Below are 20,307 nucleotides of genomic sequence, written 5' to 3' on the forward strand. Positions count from 1 at the left end.
GGGTCGAGAGGAAGGATGAGAAGACATGTGAGGATATGTGTGGTCTCTGCAGAGTGTATGCAATTTGATAGGAAGGTTTATGAAAGTTATGTGGGTGGTTCTGGAATCTGATGCACTTGCCTGAAGAGGTAAGTTTTCAGGGGACGCTTGAAGGTTTGGAGACTAGAGGAGTCTTATTGTACGTGGTAGGTCATTCCACAGAGTTGGTGCAGCCTGAAGAAAGTCCTGCAATCGTGAGTGGGAGCGAGTAATGTGTGGATAAGAGACGCAGATCTTGTGAAGAGGTCGGGTTGGGAGAGATTTTGAGAAAGTGATATATGTTAGTGTAGTTTGGTTAACGGCCGTGTGTGTGTGTTTTTATAGCAAATATGGTAGAATACAGGTAACCAATGGAGGGACTGGCAGAGTGGATCTGCAGACAATGAATGTCTAGCAAGGAAGATTAGCCACACAGCTGCATTCAGAATGGTTTGTAGTGGTGCGTCTCATTTTGGGAAGACCAGTTAGACCAGGCATGTCCAAACTGCAGCCTTCCAGCTGTTAAACTACACATCCCAGCATGCCCTGACACAGCTTTAGCATTCTCTGACAGCAAAACTGTCAGGGCATGCTGGGATATGTAGTTTCACAACAGCTGGAGGGCCAGTTTGGACATGCCTGTGTTAGACTATTGCAATAAGCAATGCGGGAGATAATGAGCATGGATTAGAGTTTTAGCAGTGTCTTGTGTAAGGTATGGTCATATTTTGGAAGTTTTTTTTAGATGCATGTAACATGATTATGAGACAGATTGAACGTGGGGAACAAAGGACAGATCAGAGTCAAGGATGACACCTAGGCAGCAAGCTTGTGGCATTGGGTAGATTTTTGAGTTTTCAACAGTGATAGAGATCAGGTTGGTACCTATAGGTCGGTGGAAATATAATTAACTGTCTTTTAAATATTAAGTTTGAGGTGGCGAGATCATCCAAGATGAAATGGCAGGCATTCAGTGACACAGCCCAGTACAGATAGGGACAAGTCAGGGAAGGATAGGTAGATTTGAATATCCTCTGCGTACAGATGATGATGAAATCCAAAAGAGCTGATTAGTTTACCAAGAGATGAGGTATAGATAGAGAAAAGTAGAGGACCCAAGACACACAGCCTTGCGGTACTCCAACTGAAAGAGGTAGCAAAGAGGAGGTAGATTGTTTGGCAGTGTCCAGGCATTTCTATAAGATTGGTAGACAGTCTTACATGTGGTGTCGCTTGAAATATGAGATTTACGCCACTGACTCAAGTTTACATGTGAGTTTTATAGTTGTCTTGTTAATTTAGAGTGGAAAGGTTGACATCTAGGTCTATGTGGAGTGTGATGGGTAGCTGGAGCCAATTCATCAAGGGCTAGTTCTAGAGTCTCATTCAGGTGTGATTCAGCCATCTCAAGAGAGGTGGTGAAAGCAGTTTTTGGAATGAGTTGGAAAGTTCTTGAAGATTATCTGTTAATTGTGTTTGAGGAGGATTGGAGCTCTTCAACAGAGTTTGAATTAATGAGGGAGAGCATGCATGTGATAAGGTTGTGATCTGAGAGGGGGAAAGGTTTTAGTGAGTTCAGAAATGTAGCATAGTCTGAATACTAGATCAGGGCAATGGCCCTCCCAATGAGTAGAGGAGTCAGTCCATTGAGAGAGGAGTTTAGAGAGTAGTTTGGAGGCATGAGAAGCAGATTTTGGACAATCAATAGCAATATTGAAATCGACCATGATGATGGTGGAGATGTCAGAGGATAGGAAATGAGGGATCCAGGCAGACAAATCTTTCAGAAATTGTTTGGGATGCCCAGGTGGGCAATTTTAATAGCTGCAACACACAGAGAAAGGAGTAACCCCTGATGGAATGTACTTCAAATTATGTAAATGTGAGTAATTGAATCTGTGGTAGAACAGTATGTGAAAGGTTGGGAAAATAGTCCAACTCCTCCTCCTTTATGGTTACCAGGCCTGGAGATGTGTGTAAAGTGGAGACCACCATGTGACAGTGCTGCAGGGGAGGCTGTGTCTGATTGTGTGAGCCAGGTTTGTTATAGCCAGCAGATTGCAGTTGCTTGCTATATGGTTGTTAATTTGTGAGTGTGCATTCCATAAGGCACATTTTTGTGATCTGGAGGGTAATAGAAATCCAGCTAACCTCAAACATCACATTTTCCATGTTGCTGTGAATGTGAGTGATGAAAGAGGTTGGGTCCTGGATTTGGTGACATTTCACCAGCTATCAGAAGCAGAAAAGACACATGTGCGTGTCAGAGGTTTGGTGTTTTTTTTTTTCGTTTTTATATGGTGAGAGGTTGTAGATTTTGTCAATGATCATAGGGAAGTAAAGTACATGAGTGTTAATAAGAGGGGTGAATAATTGAGGCGACAACACGTACAGAGGGGTGGATTGCTTGGAGACTGAATGATGCAATGGCCTTTATGAATATTCCATGAAGAGCAATGGTGAAAATCAATTTGTGGTACATAGTTTGTTTGATATTAAACCAGGGTTATCTAGGCTGAGAGTAAGGTTTTACTTGTTAGCATTAAGTTCAGGTGCCGATTTTACTGGTGTTGGTCCACTGTGTTAACTGAGCATAAGGGAACAAAATGACAAACAGGTATGTACAGTCACATGCAAATCACAATGTAACTGGTTTTATACAAAATTGGTTGCTTTCTGTTTGTGGTCATGAGGATTATAGTTGGAAAGATATATACATACGCTTAAATGCACAGATTTTGATTGAGGATGAAAGGAAGGGTGGTTGTTTTGTTGCAATGTTGGTTGGATGTTTCCATGTTTTCGTCTTGGGTAAGTCTATATTGTAGTATTTTCTTAACCCTTTTCAAACAACCCTTCTAAGACAGCCTAGCATGTTTCCTTATGAATGGTAAGTATCCATGTGTGTCTGATGATTGCAATCAAGGCCTAACACCCCACCCCCAGTTACGGAGCATGCCTTAAAACTCAACTAAAACAAACGCTGAGATAGGAGTTAACCAACTATTTCAAAGTTTAAATAAAGTATCATCCTAGAATACAATGTAGCTTATGATATAAAAATTATAGTGTAAATTACCTAATATAATAAAAATATCACTGCAGCATGTATATTCTAAGCAGAACCAACATCCAAATGATGAGTGTAGATTACCTGCACAGAAAGGAGAGCAATCGTCACATTGGTCCAGCACAGCCCTTCAATATACTCTATGGCAAAGATACAACCACTATACATGCAATTAAGATAAGTATTCCTCCCCTTTTTGCTAGGGACATCATTTTCTATATGCAGTGCTGATGACCCATGATCGTCGGTGTTTTTGCAACTGATTAACTGTTCCTAATAAATTATACTTTGATTTTAACACAGCTGAACCCAAATGATCAGTTGACCCAAAGGAGCTAAATTGCCCTGTGATCTACTATAGCTAAATTGCCTTTTTTTTAAAAAAAAGAAACCTTCAGCTTCTGTAACTTCTGGATGTTTCCTTATTGCATCAACAGCAAGTGACAAACAATGTAATGTGGAACCGTACAGCAGAAGGGATTGCGGCTACCCCACAGTAAGTGCTGCGGAATGTAAGAAGAGGAATTGTTGCTTCAACTCCAGCATTCCTGGGATTAACTGGTGTTTCATCTCCAAGTCGCAAGGTATGTAGCTGCTGAATAGTTACTCACAAGCTCTTATAGTTATGACTTTCATGCCTCTTAAACTGGATACACACAAGTGCCCTACATACATAGATTATTTGTTGAATCTTTTCTAGTTGAAACAAAAATCTGGTTATATATGGGAGTAAATGACTATTGACATTTGCTCCCAAACACTGGAAAACATACCAAAAATGGTCATTCAGATAAATTGGCTAAATCTGTTTCATTTAGGCAATTTATTCAAACTACCTTTTTATGGTATGTTTTATGGACTTTAGGTGCAAATAGTTGATTGCTAATATCTGGGAACAAATGACGGATTTTTGTTCCAAACAGCCAGATTGGACAGAAAGTATTAGTGTATCCAACTTAAATAGTAACATAATAAATTCTTGTCGTTTTCAGTCATGAGGTACATGGGTGATGAAGCCTCCCAGGTACATAGATCCATCAGTAAAGCTGGGTGTGCACTATATAATTATCTGGCAGACCATCTGTCTGACACTGGCTGGTTGGAATGGAAATCTGGTATCTGAGAGCAAATGACAATCAAACATTTACACCTAAACACTGGAAAATGGTCACTAAAACTAGTTTAAATTTGGGTTTAACCAGTGTGATTGTATAATTATGTCCATTTTCTAGCGTTTGGGAGCAGATGATTGACATTCGCTCCTATACACTACCAGATTTTCATCACAACCATCCAGATTGAATAGATAGCCTGCCAGATAATTGTATAGTGTATGCCCAGGATAACTGTCAGTAATGCTCTTTCTTGTATGATGTCACACAAATGGGTGGACAGAGGAAGCACCGCCCACTCATGCATAGTTGCCAAGTTATGTAAAGTTCCAGGGGGTAATCTCAGTTATAAAGTAAAACATACATGCATACCAGCTGATGGGATGCCAGCAGTCAGAATACCATTGCTGGTATCCTGATAGTGTAGATCCTGAGTGTTCCCTTCTCTCCCTACACACTAACCATCCCTTTATGCAGCCTAACCTTCCCACTTACTGCCTGACGCTAACATCCCATCAGTGGTGCCTAAACCTAACGCTATCTTCAACGCAGCCTAATCCTTCCTAACCATCCCCCCCCCCCCCCCCATTGTGCTTAAAACCTAACCTCCCACAGGGGGTGACTAACCCCACCTTCCCACAGGCTATCCCTAAGCCTAACCCACCTGCTATACCTACAAATGGATTGCCAGCAGCCAGTAACCCGACTGCAGAATTCCCAACAGCTGGCATCTTCACTGCATCCCAACTCAACATTTTTCTGAATATGGAGCGCAATTCTTAGTGTATCTTATTCTCCGTGGTAAGATATATAGAAAAGAAGTATTTACATGAGAAAATGTCACATTATCAGTGTTTTCTATGTATCTGGGACATGTTTGCTATGTTGCCAATTATGAGGGTAATTCAGATCTGATCGCAGCAACAAATTTGTTAGTTGATGTGCAAAACCATGTGCACTGCAGGGGGGGGCAGATATAACATTTGCAGAGTTAGGTTTGGGTGGGTTATATTGTTTCTATGCAGGATAAATACTGGCTGCTTTATTTTTACACTGCAATTTTAGATTTGTTTGAACACACCCCACCCACGTCTAATTCTCTCTGTACATGTTGTATCTGTCTCTCCTGCAGTGCACATGGTTTTGCCCATTAGCTGACAAATTTGCTGCTGCGATCAGATCTGAATTAGGCCCTATAGATTTGGCACTGTCAGGGGTTAGTGTGGCATACTGGAATGTTAGGAAACAAGAGATACTGTATTGGAAAGTTCCAAAAACTATTTGATTTTTATCAGTGAGTGGGGGAGTTTATGGCCCCAAAACCAGTTCTAGCAGACCCTGCCACATGTATGGGGTTATGACGGGAAGTGTAGGGGGTTTATAGGACAAGGAAAAAAAAGTCTAGAATTCTGTGTGAGCTGAGGACTGAGACACAGGCTAAGTGACCAGGAGAAATGCAGTCTGGGGACTGTGGAACAAACATGGTACTCCCCAGTCCCTGGCATTATGGAGAGAAGAGCAGCATGTGGGTGTTGCTATGAAGAGAGGGAGAGCCCATATTTGCAGTTTAACAGGAGAGCCAGCAGCTTCAGTGAGAGATGGAGAGGGCAGAATGAGTACCACAGTATACAGAGTACAGTGGAAGGAACCAGGAACTAAGTGGATCCTTACCTTCAGGGGTACCCAAGAAGCAGGAGTCTTCGGGAGGACTATCTGGGTGAGTGGTCAGAAACCACATTTGGCAGAAGGCCCCCAGTAACGTGTCCATAAGAGATCCCGTTTAGATAGAGCAACTAGCAAATAGGGGAGAGCACACCAAAATGAATGTTTGCTGACGCCGCACTACTGATTCCCAGAGACTAAGCTGGTATGTACTGTACTGTAATATGGTCACATCATTGTTAATGCGGTTATTGCCAGTGAAGCAAATTAAAGTAAATGTAACCCATATGAATATTACACTGAAGAGAGAACAAGAAATCAAATGTTTTTGTCGTGATAATCCTGTGTAAACTCTGAATAAACTGCTTGCTTGTGTGATGAGACGGCCTGGCGTTAAATGCTTTTAAAATCACTGATGGACCCGGTGATGCCCAGCTATCACAAGAGTACTTGCAGTAATGCTCCCAACTTTCTTGTCATGCATTGTAATATTTCCTATTGTCCTGATGTGTGCTCTGCTCCATCCAGATAAACAGCAATGTAGTGTGGACATCACAGAGCGTGAAGATTGCGGGTTTCCCGGGATAAGCGCTAAGGAATGCTATTCCAGAGGCTGCTGCTTTAATTCAAATGTTCCTGGGGGTAAATGGTGTTTTTACCCCAAAAGCACAGGTAGAGTATAGAGTGCAGTGGTAGAGTGGGAGCATGTAATGCTATTGATTGAGTTTGATGGTGCACAAACATGGATTAGTACCATAGCTCCAAGAGGTTATCTTGTGTGTATCTTCTTCTTAGCCATGGCCAGTGCCAGATTAATGTCCATGTGGGCCTGGAGCTGAAATTTATAATGGGCCTAATGTGTGTCACACAGTGGGTGTGATCACTATAGAGAATGTCTTCCATTGTTGGCAGGGGTGTGTGGTGGCATACTACATCACTTCACTTTCTCTCCACTAAATCACTACTACACTACATCTCCACACTACAGGGCATATTTATCACAATCTTCATCCAAGATGTGGATGGGATGTAATAAATTTGACTGATTTTTAATTTATCACAAGTATGTATCCATTATCGTATACAGGGAAAACTTGTGAGAAAGTTCTGTCCCTGCAAATCCAGTTACCACAATTCTCAGGGTATACCCTCATATTGTACAACACATGTTATCTTGCACTACAGCCCTACACTATCACTACACTACCTCCTGACACTTCATCTCTGCACTATACCTCCCCAAATTACTTCCCAACACTACATTACTGTTACCTGCTCAAATCTCGTATGTGCACTACTGTATACAGTATACCTGAACTAACTCTCCACCCTACATCACTACTACTATTACTTGCAGCATGAATGTAATACAGGTCTTTACTCAGCATGAGCCAGACACACAGTGGCAGTAACAGGAGACAAACAGGAAGTGAGTTGCCTTGGCATGACATCTCCCATGATGCACAGCATGCATTTACAATACTGCTGCACCTGTTGCTGCTGGGGGCTGGGCATTGCTGACCTACCTTGCTGCTGGATGGTGGACCTCTCTGAGAAACTTGAATCCTGTTTCTGCAGCCTGTCTTTCAGTGACTCTGCCTGCCAGTGACTGTGGATCTGGCTTAGTATCCTCCTCTACCTCCAAAATGCTGCTGCGCTTCACTGCGCAGGGCACTGTGGGTAGGCTGGGAGAAATGTCCTCTCACAGAAGACTCTGCAGGCAGAGAAGGGGAGGACAGAGCGGAGCGTGATGATGCATGGGAAGATGAAGCACTGCCAAGCTACTTATGTGCAAAGTAGCTAGACGCTGAAGCTAGCAAGTGGCAGGTGAATGAACAATACCTACATGACTCATGTCAGGCACTCTGTCTCCATGATGAAACTGCTGCTGAAATAACCTCTTTTCAGTGGGTGAGAGATGCAGGTGGAGAAAGGGACCGCAAGCCCTAGCGGTGAAGGGAGCAACAGGTACATTTGGAGAGGGAAGCGGAAGCATAGATGGAGAAAAGGCAGAGGAACAGGTGGAGAGGAAGATAGAGATACAGGTGGGGCAGGAGATAGAGGTGGAAGGGGTCAGCTGTACAGATGGAAAGAGGACAGATACAGGTGAGGCGCGAGGGGAAAGGGGGCACAGGTAGGAAGTCACAGGTGGCAAGAGGGGTGGAAACAGGTAGTGAAGGTAGCAGAGACAAGTGAAGAGGGAGGTGGAAGTACAGGTAGAGAGAAGGGGGTAGACACAGGTGATGAGGGGGTAGAGATACAGGTTGGAGAGGGGGCAGAAGCACAGGTGGAGTGGGCATATAGATACAGGTGTAGAGGCTGGTCAAAGCCCACATGGTGTAGTGGGCAGAGACAGGTGGAGAGAGAGCAGAAAGATAGATTGTAAAAGATGCAGTGGCACAGGGGTGAAGGGACAGAACATAGGTGGGGAGGGATAACTGGGGCATACAGTATAGTGAGGAGCCAGTGGCATGAATGATGTCCCAGGCCATTTAGGGTGAAGGGAACATCCTTCCAAATGTCCCAGGATCAGTGCTTCTGAGTGTTATCTACCCAGAGAGAGAACATCTGGGCCGGGAAAAAGAGCAGCAGGGGAGTGTCCGAAATGGACACAGGAACGCAGTGACCCCTATGTGCTGCATTTTAAATCTCCTGGCACTGGTCTGCTTTCCTAAACAAGCGATCACCTCCCCTGAAGTCCCCACTGGCCTACCAAGCTGCTTAAAAAAAAAAAAAAATACTGTCCTTTTAACACGGCTGAACCCAAATTATCAGTTGACCAATGGAGCTAAATTGCCACATTTTATTTAAAAAAAAACCTTAAGCTGCTGTAACTTCTGGATGTTTCCTTGCTGCATCAACAGGAAGTGACAACCAATGTAACGTAGAACCATACAACAGAAGGAATTGTGGCTTCCCCACAATAAGTGCTGCGGAATGTAAGAAGAGGAATTGTTGCTTTGACTCCAGTATTCCTGGGGTTAACTGGTGTTTCTTCTCCAAGTCACAAGGTATGGAGCTGCTGCATAATTACTCACAAGTCATTATAGTTGATGCTCACACCTCTTAAACTGGATACACACTTGGATTACAGTCTGTCCAATCTTTTCTAGTTGAAACCAAAACCATTTGCTCCCAAACACTGGAAAAAAACACAAATGGTAATTCAGATAAAGTTGTTTAATTTAGCCAATTTATCTGAACTACCTTTATTGTACGTTTTTTTTACTTTAGGAGTAAGTAGTTGATTGCCATTTGCTCCAAGATATTAGCAGATTATGCAAATGGCTCAATGAGTAGGGTGTTTGATTAGAATTCAACGGGTTATAGGTTTGAATCCTGTGTATGTGAAAAATAAGAATTTACTCACCGGTAATTCTATTTCTCGTAGTCCGTAGTGGATGCTGGGAACTCCGTAAGGACCATGGGGAATAGCGGGCTCCGAAGGAGGCTGGGCACTCTAGAAAGATCTTAGACTACCTGGTGTGCACTGGCTCCTCCCACTATGACCCTCCTCCAAGCCTCAGTTAGGTACTGTGCCCGGACGAGCGTACACAATATGGAAGGATTTTGAATCCCGGGTAAGACTCATACCAGTCACACCAATTACACCGTACAACTTGTGATAATATACCCAGTTAACAGTATGAAACAACTGAGCCTCTCAACAGATGGCTCAACAATAACCCGATTTAGTTAACAATAACTATGTACAAGTATTGCAGATAAACCGCACTTGGGATGGGCGCCCACCATCCACTACGGACTACGAGAAATAGAATTACCGGTGAGTAAAATCTTATTTTCTCTGACGTCCTAGTGGATGCTGGGAACTCCGTAAGGACCATGGGGATTATACCAAAGCTCCCAAACGGGCGGGAGAGTGCGGATGACTCTGCAGCACCGAATGAGAGAACTCCAGGTCCTCCTCAGCCAGGGTATCAAATTTATAGAATTTTGCAAACTTGTTTGCTCCTGACCAAGTAGCAGCTCGGCAAAGTTGTAAAGCCGAGACCCCTCGGGCAGCCGCCCAAGATGAGCCCACCTTCCTTGTGGAATGGGCATTGACAGATTTTGGCTGTGGCAGGCCTGCCACAGAATGCGCAAGTTGAATTGTACTGGAAATCCAACGAGCAATAGTCTGCTTAGAAGCAGGAGAACCCAACTTGTTGGGTGCATATAGGATAAACAGCGAGTCAGATTTTCTGACTCTAGCCGTCCTGGAGACATATATTTTCAGGGCCCTGACCACGTCTAACAACTTGGAGTCCTCCAAGTCTTTAGTAGCCGCAGGCACCACAATAGGTTGGTTCAGGTGAAACGCTGACACCACCTTAGGAAGAAACTGGGGACGAGTCCTCAATTCTGCCCTATCCATATGGAAAATCAGATAAGGGCCTTTACAAGACAAAGCCGCCAATTCTGATACACGCCTGGCAGAAGCCAAGGCCAATAACATGACCACCTTCCACGTGAGATATTTCAGATCCACGGTTTTTAGTGGTTCAAACCAATGTGATTTTAAGAAACTCAACACCACATTGAGATCCCAAGGTGCCACCGGGGGCACAAACGGGGGCTGAATATGCAGCACTCCTTTTACAAATGTCTGAACTTCAGGTACTGAAGCTAGTTCTTTTTGAAAGAAAATCGACAGAGCCGAGATCTGTACCTTAATGGAGCCTAGTTTTAGGCCCATATTCACTCCTGCTTGCAGGAAATGCAGAAATCGACCTAGTTGAAATTCCTCTGTTGGGGCCTTTTCGGCCTCACACCATGCAACATACTTCCGCCATATGCGGTGATAATGATTTGCTGTAACCTCTTTCCTGGCTTTAATAAGAGTAGGAATGACTCCGGAATACCCTTTTCCTTCAGGATCCGGCGTTCAACTGCCATGCCGTCAAATGCAACCGCGGTAAGTCTTGGAACAGACAGGGCCCCTGCTGGAGCAGGTCTTGTCTTAGTGGTAGAGGCCACGGGTCCTCTGAGATCATCTCTTGAAGTTCCGGGTACCATGTTCTTCTTGGCCAATCCAGAACCACGAGAATTGTGTTTACCCTTCGTCTTCTTATTATTCTCAATACCTTTGGTATGAGAGGCAGCGGAGGAAACACATACACTGACTGGTACACCCACGGCGTTACCAGAGCGTCTACAGCTATTGCTTGAGGGTCCCTTGACCTGGCGCAATACCTGTCTAGCTTTTTGTTTAGACGGGACGCCATCATGTCCACCTGTGGACAACCCCACTGATGAACAATCATTTGGAAGACTTCTGGATGAAGTCCCCACTCTCCCGGGTGGAGGTCGTGTCTGCTGAGAGTTTGCTTCCCAGTTGTCCACTCCCGGAATGAACACTGCTGACGGTGCTGGTACATGATTTTCCGCCCATCGGAGAATCCTTGTGGCTTCCGCCATTGCCATCCTGCTTCTTGTGCCGCCCTGACGATTCACATGGGCGACTGCCGTGATGTTGTCTGACTGGATCAGCACCAGCTGGTGTAGAAGCAAGGATTTTGCTTGACTGAGGGCATTGTAGATGGCCCTTAGTTCCAGAATATTTATGTGAAGGGAAGTCTCCTGACTTGACCATAGTCCTTGGAAATTTCTTCCCCGGGTGACTGCTCCCCAGCCTCGAAGGCTGGCATCCGTGGTCACCAGGACCCAGTCCTGTATGCCAAACCTGCGGCCCTCCAGGAGATGAGCACTCTGCAGCCACCACAGAAGAGACACCCTGGTTCTGGGAGACAGGGTTATCAAGCGATGCATCTGAAGATGCGATCCGGACCACTTGTCTAACAGGTCCCATTGAAAAATTCTGGCATGGAACCTGCCGAATGGAATTGCTTTGTAAGAAGCTACCATTTTTCCCAGGACTCGCGTACAGTGATGCACCGATACCTGTTTCGGTTTCAGGAGGTCCCTGACTAGAGAAGACAACTCCCTGGCTTTCTCCTCCGGGAGAAACTCTTTTTTTCTGGACCGTGTCCAGAATCATCCCCAGGAACATTAGACGTGTCGTCGGCATCAGCTGTGACTTTGGGATATTCAGAATCCAGCCTTGCTGGTGCAGCACTTCCTGAGAGAGTGCCACTCCCACCGACAACTGTTCCTTGGACCGTGCCTTTATTAGGAGATCGTCCAAGTACGGGATAATTATAACTCCCTTTTTTCGAAGGAGTATCATCATTTCCGCCATAACCTTGGTAAATATCCTTGGTGCCGTGGAGAGTCCAAACGGCAGCGTCTGGAATTGGTAATGACAATCTTGTACCACAAATCTGAGGTACTCCTGGTGAGGATGGTAAATAGGGACATGCAGGTAAGCATCCTTGATGTCCAGAGAAACCATGTAATCCCCCTCGTCCAGGCTTGCAATAACTGCCCTGAGCGATTCCATCTTGAACTTGAATTTTTTTATGTACATGTTCAAGGATTTCAAATTTAAAATGGGTCTCACCGAACTGTCCGGTTTCGGCACCACAAATAGTGCGGAATAGTAACCCCGGCCTTGTTGAAGTAGGGGTACCTTGATTATCACCTGCTGAGAATACAGCTTGTGAATTGCCGCTAGCACCGCCTCCCTGTCTGAGGGAGCAATCGGCAAGGCAGATTTTAGGAACCGGTGGGGTGGAGCCGACTCGAATTCCAGCATGTATCCCTGTGATACTACTTGAAGGATCCAGCGATCCACCTGTGAGCGAGCCCACTGATCGCTGAAATTTCTGAAGCGGGCCCCCACTGTCCCTGGCTCCACCTGGGGAGCCCCACCGTCATGCGGCGGACTTGGAAGAGGAAGCGGGGGAGGACTTTTGTTCCTGGGAACCTGCTGTCTGTTGCAGCCTTTTTCCCCTACCTCTGCCCCTAGACAGAAAAGACCCTCCTTTTCCACGCTTGTTTTTCTGGGTCCGAAAGGACTGAACCTGATAAAATGGCGCCTTCTTAGGCTGCGAGGGGACATGGGGTAAAAATGCTGACTTCCCAGACGTTGCTGTGGAAACTAGGTCGGAGAGACCATCCCCAAATAATTCCTCCCCTTTATACGGCAAAACTTCCATGTGCCTTTTGGAATCTGCATCTCCCGTCCACTGACGAGTCCATAAGCCTCTCCTAGCAGAGATGGACAATGCACTTACTTTAGATGCCAGCCGGCAAATTTCCCTCTGCATCTGTCATATATAAGTCTGAATATTTTATATGGTCAATTGTTAGAATAGTGTTTCTGTCTAGTGTGTCAATATTTTCTGACAGTTTATCTGACCACGCAGCGGCAGCACTGCACATCCATGCTGACGCAATAGCTGGTCTAAGTATAATGCCTGAGTGTGTGTATACAGACTTCAGGACTGCCTCCTGCTTTCTATCAGCAGGTTCCTTAAGGGCGGCCGTATCCTGAGACGGTAGTGCCACCTTTTTTGACAAACGTGTGAGCGCTTTATCCACCCTAGGGGGTGTTTCCCAACGTGACCTATCCTCAGGCGGGAAAGGGAACGCCATTAGTACCTTCTTAGGAATTACCAATTTTTTATCAGGGAAAAGCCACGCTTCTTCACACACCTCATTTAATTCATCTGATGGGGGAAAAACTACGGGTAGTTTTTTCTCCCCAAACATAATACCCTTTTTAGTGGTACCTGGATGTAAATCAGAAATGTTTAACACCTTTCATTGCCTCAATCATGCAGTGAATGGCCTTGACAGGCATTAGATTTGACTCATCGTCGTCGACACTGGTGTCAGTATCCGTGTCGACATCTGGGTCTGCAACCTGAGGTAGCGGCCGTTTTAGAGCCCCTGACAACCCCTGAGACGCCTGGACAGGCACAAGCTGAGATCCCGGCTGTCCCACATTTGGCATGTCTTCAAATTTCTTATGTAAGGAGTCTATACGTGCACTCATCTCTTTCCATAAGCTCATCCACTCGGGTGTCTGCCCCGCAGGGGGTGACATCCCTTCTAAATGCATCTGCTCCGCCTCCACCTCATTATCCTCCTCAAACATGTCGACACAGCCGTACCGACACACCCCACACACACAGGGAATGCTCAAACAGAGGACAGGACCCACAAAAAGCCCTTTGGGGGGACAGAGTAAGAGTATGCCAGCACACACCAGAGCGCTATATATGTACAGGGACTAACTGAGTTATGTCCCTAATAGCTGCTTTTCAATACTATATAGATATATCTAGCCAAATTTAATGCCCCCCCCCCCCCCTTCTTTTTTCCCTCTTACTGTGACTGTAAACTGCAGGGAAGAGCCAGGGAGCTTCCTTCCAGCGGAGCTGTGAGGGAAAAATGGCGCCAGTGTGCTGAGGAGATAGGCTCCGCCCCTTTTTCGCGGCCTATTCTCCCGCTTTTTATGGACTTCTGGCAGGGGTATTTACCTCGTATATAGCCCCTGGGGCTATATATTGAGGTATTTTAGCCAGCCAAGGTGTTTTTATTGCTGCCTCAGGGCGCCCCCCCCCCAGCGCCCTGCACCCTCAGTGACCGCAGTGTGAAGTGTGTATGAGGAGCAATGGCGCACAGCTGCAGTGCTGTGCGCTACCTTGGTGAAGACTGATGTCTTCTGCCGCAGATTTTCCAGACCATCTTCTCGCTTCTGGCTCTGTAAGGGGGGCAGCGGCGCGGCTCCGGGACCGAACACCAAGGACTGGGCCTGCGGTCTGTCCCTCTGGAGCTAATGGTGTCCAGTAGCCTAAGAAGCCCAAGCTAGCTGCAAGCAGGCAGGTTCGCTTCTTCTCCTCTTAGTCCCTCGCTGCAGTGAGCCTGTTGCCAGCAGGTCTCACTGAAAATAAAAAATCTAAGACTATAACTTTCTAAGAGCTCAGGAGAGCCCCTAGTGTGCATCCAACCTCGGCCGGGCACGAAATCTAACTGAGGCTTGGAGGAGGGTCATAGTGGGAGGAGCCAGTGCACACCAGGTAGTCTAAGATCTTTCTAGAGTGCCCAGCCTCCTTCGGAGCCCGCTATTCCCCATGGTCCTTACGGAGTTCCCAGCATCCACTAGGACGTCAGAGAAATATATAATTTGTCAGTTTTATTAAACAGTAGTGTTTTCTATGTATCTGAGACACGTTTGCAATGTTGGCAATTATGTATTTGGCTAGGTTGAGCTCGTCTAGTCAGGTTGCTTAGATTTTAAGTACTGATCTCTACGTGTGTTCCCCCCCCCCCCCCCTTTAGAATCCGTGCAGTAGAGCTCCCTACTTGATCATGCATTGTAATATTTCTTATTGGTCTGATGTGTGCTCTGCTCCATCCAGATAAACAGCAATGTAGTGCAGACATCAAAGAGCGTGAAGATTGTGGATTACCTGGGATAAATGCTAAGGAATGCTATTCCAGAGGCTGCTGCTTTAATTCAAGTGTTCCCGGGGATAAATGGTGTTTTTACTCCAAAAGCCCAGGTAGAGTAGAGAGTGCAGTGGTAGATGGGGCATAAACATGAATTATGGCCATAGCTATAAGTTTCGCTTGTGTATCCCTTATTAGCCATGGTCAGACAGCATATAAGAATGTCATTATATAGCCACTGATCCGCGTAATTCTGTTGGATCCCTCTCTCTCTCTCTCCCTCTCTCTCTCCCTCTCTCCCCCCCCTCCAACAAATGCATGTTGCAATGGATCAGACTTTAATTGACTACACCCCATAGTGTCCTTCTAATTGATACATTACCAGATTTTAATTCCATCCAGACAGATGATCTGCCAGATAATTATATAGGAGGTCATTCCAAGTTGTTCGCTCGCAAGGCGATTTTAGCAGAGTTGCTCACGCTAAGCTGCCGCCTACTGGGAGTGTACCTTAGCATCTTAAACTTGCTAACTATGTATTCACAATATTGCGATTAGCACACCTCTTAGCAGTTTCAGAGTAGCTTCAGACTTACTCGGCATCTGCAATCAGTTCAGTGCTTGTCGTTCCTGGTTTGACGTCACAAACACACCCAGCGTTCGTCCAGACACTCCTCCGTTTCTCCAGCCACTGCGTTTTTCCCGGAAACGGTAGCGTTTTTCCCACGCGCCCATAAAACGGCCTGTTTCCGCCCAGAAACACCCATTTCCTGTCAATCACACTACGATCGCCTGAGCGATGAAAAAGCCGTGAGTAAAAATCATAACTTCATAGCAAATTTACTTGGCGCAGTCGCAGTGCGGACATTGCGCATGCGCACTAAGCAGAAAATCGCTGCGATGCGATGAAATTTACAGAGCGAACGACTCGGAATGAGGGCCATAGTGTATGCCCAGCTTAACTACCGGTTATGCTTTCTTTTACAATGTCATACATATGGGCGGGCATGTAGAGCGCAAGCACCGCCCACTCATGCATAGTTGCCAACTGATGGTTCTTTCCGGAGGGCAATCTCTGAACTTTTTATTTTATTTTTTTATTTTTTTGGTCTGGGACATGTTTGCAACTTTGGCAATTATATATTTGCACGGTCAAGGGTTAGAGTACTTGCAGTAGAGCTCCTAACTTAATTGTCATGCATTGTAATATTTCCTTTTGTCCTGATCTTGTGTGCTCTGCTCCATCCAGATAAACAGCAATGTAGTGTGGACATCAAAGAGCGTGAAGAATGCGGGTTTCCCGGGATAAGCAATAAGGAATGCTATTCCATAGGCTGCTGCTTTAATTCAAGTGTTCCTGGGGTCAAATGGTGTTTTTACCCAAAAAGCACAGGTAGAGTATAGAGTGCAGTGGTAGAGGGGGAGCATGTAGTGCTATTGACTAGATTTTGTTGGTGCACCAACAGTGACTGAGCCCATAGCTCAGAGTTTATCTTGTATATCCGTTATTCTTACCCATGGTCACACAGTATATAAGAAAATTTAATTAAGTGGATTTTTCCTGTTATCAGCTGTTGATCAGTTTAACTGTTTCTAAAAAAAAATGTACTTTAATTTTAACACAGCTAAACCCAAATGATAAGTTGATCAAAGGAGCTAAATTGCCCTGTGATAAGTAAGCACTAGGTCATGTACGCTACATGAACTTTACTTCACTGAACAACATCTTCCGCACAGGCCATTCTAATTACATGCAAGTAATAAAATCACACATACTTTTACAGCCCCAGATGAGAATATATCACGGTAAATACAGATTGGGAGCTGATTTTGATCACTATTTTTAGTAGAGATGTGCGGGTTTGGGTTTATCCGAATTTAACTGGCTCTAAAAATGGCTTCTATTGGGTATCTGATGTCACACATTTTGGATATACTGGATAATAGAAATCGGGATAAATCTGAGCTCACATTAATTTTGGTGTTGAGAACAGAGTAAATTCAAACCTGCACGTCTCTTATATTTTTTTAAGAATGCTTTATAACTATTAATTGGGAACCAGAGACATAAATACAGAATCTAATGCACATTATTGTCTCATAATACTACATGATGCTCACACCTGTAAAAGCTGGGCATACACCATACAATTAACTGTCAGATAATCTGTGGTTGGAATTAGAGATGAGCGCCGGAAATTTTTCGGGTTTTGTGTTTTGGTTTTGGGTTCGGTTCCGCGGCCGTGTTTTGGGTTCGACCGCGTTTTGGCAAAACCTCACCGAATTTTTTTTGTCGGATTCGGGTGTGTTTTGGATTCGGGTGTTTTTTTCAAAAAACCCTAAAAAACAGCTTAAATCATAGAATTTGGGGGTAATTTTGATCCCAAAGTATTATTAACCTCAAAAAACATAATTTACACTCATTTTCAGCCTATTCTGAACACATCACACCTCACAATATTATTTTTAGTCCTAAAATTTGCACCGAGGTCGCTGTGTGAGTAAGATAAGCGACCCTAGTGGCCGACACAAACACCGGGCCCATCTAGGAGTGGCACTGCAGTGTCACGCAGGATGTCCCTTCCAAAAAACCCTCCCCAAACAGCACATGACGCAAAGAAAAAAAGAGGCGCAATGAGGTAGCTGTGTGAGTAAGATTAGCGACCCTAGTGGCCGACACAAACACCGGGCCCATCTAGGAGTGGCACTGCAGTGTCACGCAGGATGTCCCTTCCAAAAAACCCTCCCCAATCAGCACATGATGCAAAGAAAAAGAAAAGAAAAAAGAGGTGCAAGATGGAATTATCCTTGGGCCCTCCCACCCACCCTTATGTTGTATAAACAAAACAGGACATGCACACTTTAACCAACCCATCATTTCAGTGACAGGGTCTGCCACACGACTGTGACTGATATGACGGGTTGGTTTGGACCCCCCCCAAAAAAGAAGCAATTAATCTCTCCTTGCACAAACTGGCTCTACAGAGGCAAGATGTCCACCTCATCTTCACCCTCCGATATATCACCGTGTACATCCCCCTCCTCACAGATTATCAATTCGTCCCCACTGGAATCCACCATCTCAGCTCCCTGTGTACTTTGTGGAGGCAATTGCTGCTGGTCAATGTCTCCGCGGAGGAATTGATTATAATTCATTTTAATGAACATCATCTTCTCCACATTTTCTGGATGTAACCTCGTACGCCGATTGCTGACAAGGTGAGCGGCGGCACTAAACACTCTTTCGGAGTACACACTTGTGGGAGGGCAACTTAGGTAGAATAAAGCCAGTTTGTGCAAGGGCCTCCAAATTGCCTCTTTTTCCTGCCAGTATAAGTACGGACTGTGTGACGTGCCTACTTGGATGCGGTCACTCATATAATCCTCCACCATTCTATCAATGTTGAGAGAATCATATGCAGTGACAGTAGACGACATGTCCGTAATCGTTGTCAGGTCCTTCAGTCCGGACCAGATGTCAGCATCAGCAGTCGCTCCAGACTGCCCTGCATCACCGCCAGCGGGTGGGCTCGGAATTCTGAGCCTTTTCCTCGCACCCCCAGTTGCGGGAGAATGTGAAGGAGGAGATGTTGACAGGTCGCGTTCCGCTTGACTTGACAATTTTGTCACCAGCAGGTCTTTCAACCCCAGCAGACCTGTGTCTGCCGGAAAGAGAGATCCAAGGTAGGCTTTAAATCTAGGATCGAGCACGGTGGCCAAAATGTAGTGCTCTGATTTCAACAGATTGACCACCCGTGAATCCTTGTTAAGCGAATTAAGGGCTGCATCCACAAGTCCCACATGCCTAGCGGAATCGCTCCGTGTTAGCTCCTTCTTCAATGCCTCCAGCTTCTTCTGCAAAAGCCTGATGAGGGGAATGACCTGACTCAGGCTGGCAGTGTCTGAACTGACTTCACGTGTGGCAAGTTCAAAGGGCATCAGAACCTTGCACAACGTTGAAATCATTCTCCACTGCACTTGAGACAGGTGCATTCCATCTCCTATATCGTGCTCAATTGTATAGGCTTGAATGGCCTTTTGCTGCTCCTCCAACCTCTGAAGCATATAGAGGGTTGAATTCCACCTCGTTACCACTTCTTGCTTCAGATGATGGCAGGGCAGGTTCAGTAGTTTTTGGTGGTGCTCCAGTCTTCTGTACGTGGTGCCTGTACGCCGAAAGTGTCCCGCAATTTTTCTGGCCACCGACAGCATCTCTTGCACGCCCCTGTCGTTTTTTAAAAAATTCTGCACCACCAAATTCAAGGTATGTGCAAAACATGGGACGTGCTGGAATTTGCCCATATTTAATGCACACACAATATTGCTGGCGTTGTCCGATGCCACAAATCCACAGGAGAGTCCAATTGGGGTAAGCCATTCCGCGATGATCTTCCTCAGTTGCCGTAAGAGGTTTTCAGCTGTGTGCGTATTCTGGAAAGCGGTGATACAAAGCGTAGCCTGCCTAGGAAAGAGTTGGCGTTTGCGAGATGCTGCTACTGGTGCCGCCGCTGCTGTTCTTGCGGCGGGAGTCCATACATCTACCCAGTGGGCTGTCACAGTCATATAGTCCTGACCCTGCCCTGCTCCACTTGTCCACATGTCCGTGGTTAAGTGGACATTGGGTACAACTGCATTTTTTAGGACACTGGTGAGTCTTTTTCTGACGTCCGTGTACATTCTCTGTATCGCCTGCCTAGAGAAGTGGAACCTAGATGGTATTTGGTAACGGGGGCACACTGCCTCAATAAATTGTCTAGTTCCCTGTGAACTAACGGCGGATACCGGACGCACGTCTAACACCAACATAGTTGTCAAGGACTCAGTTATCCGCTTTGCAGTAGGATGACTGCTGTGATATTTCATCTTCCTCGCAAAGGACTGTTGAACAGTCAATTGCTTACTGGAAGTAGTACAAGTGGGCTTACGACTTCCCCTCTGGGATGACCATCGACTCCCAGCGGCAACAACAGCAGCGCCAGCAGCAGTAGGCGTTACACGCAAGGATGCATCGGAGGAATCCCAGGCAGGAGAGGACTCGTCAGACTTGCCAGTGACATGGCCTGCAGGACTATTGGCATTCCTGGGGAAGGAGGAAATTGACACTGAGGGAGTTGGTGGGGTGGTTTGCGTGAGCTTGGTTAC

The 20,307-nt window shown here is 45.6% G+C and overlaps 1 protein-coding gene across 10 annotated transcripts in view; it reads left to right on the forward strand.

Annotated features, from left to right (window-relative positions):
* Positions 1 to 20,307, forward strand: part of LOC135050278 (integumentary mucin C.1-like) — a 545,228-nt gene that overhangs the window by 513,401 nt on the left and 11,520 nt on the right. For 6 of the 10 annotated variants that reach the window (XM_063956666.1, XM_063956671.1, XM_063956669.1 and 3 more), the window contains 5 exons: positions 3,526 to 3,672; positions 6,391 to 6,534; positions 8,727 to 8,873; positions 15,135 to 15,278; positions 16,415 to 16,558. In XM_063956666.1, the coding sequence (XP_063812736.1) occupies positions 3,526 to 3,672; positions 6,391 to 6,534; positions 8,727 to 8,873; positions 15,135 to 15,278; positions 16,415 to 16,558 (726 nt within the window). The remainder of the gene's footprint in view (positions 1 to 3,525; positions 3,673 to 6,390; positions 6,535 to 8,726; positions 8,874 to 15,134; positions 15,279 to 16,414; positions 16,559 to 20,307) is intronic. The other 4 variants (XM_063956674.1, XM_063956676.1, XM_063956670.1 and 1 more) reach the window with 3 other exon arrangements.

This window comes from Pseudophryne corroboree, chromosome 2 (genome assembly GCF_028390025.1).
Source record: "Pseudophryne corroboree isolate aPseCor3 chromosome 2, aPseCor3.hap2, whole genome shotgun sequence".
NCBI lineage: Eukaryota > Metazoa > Chordata > Amphibia > Anura > Myobatrachidae > Pseudophryne > Pseudophryne corroboree.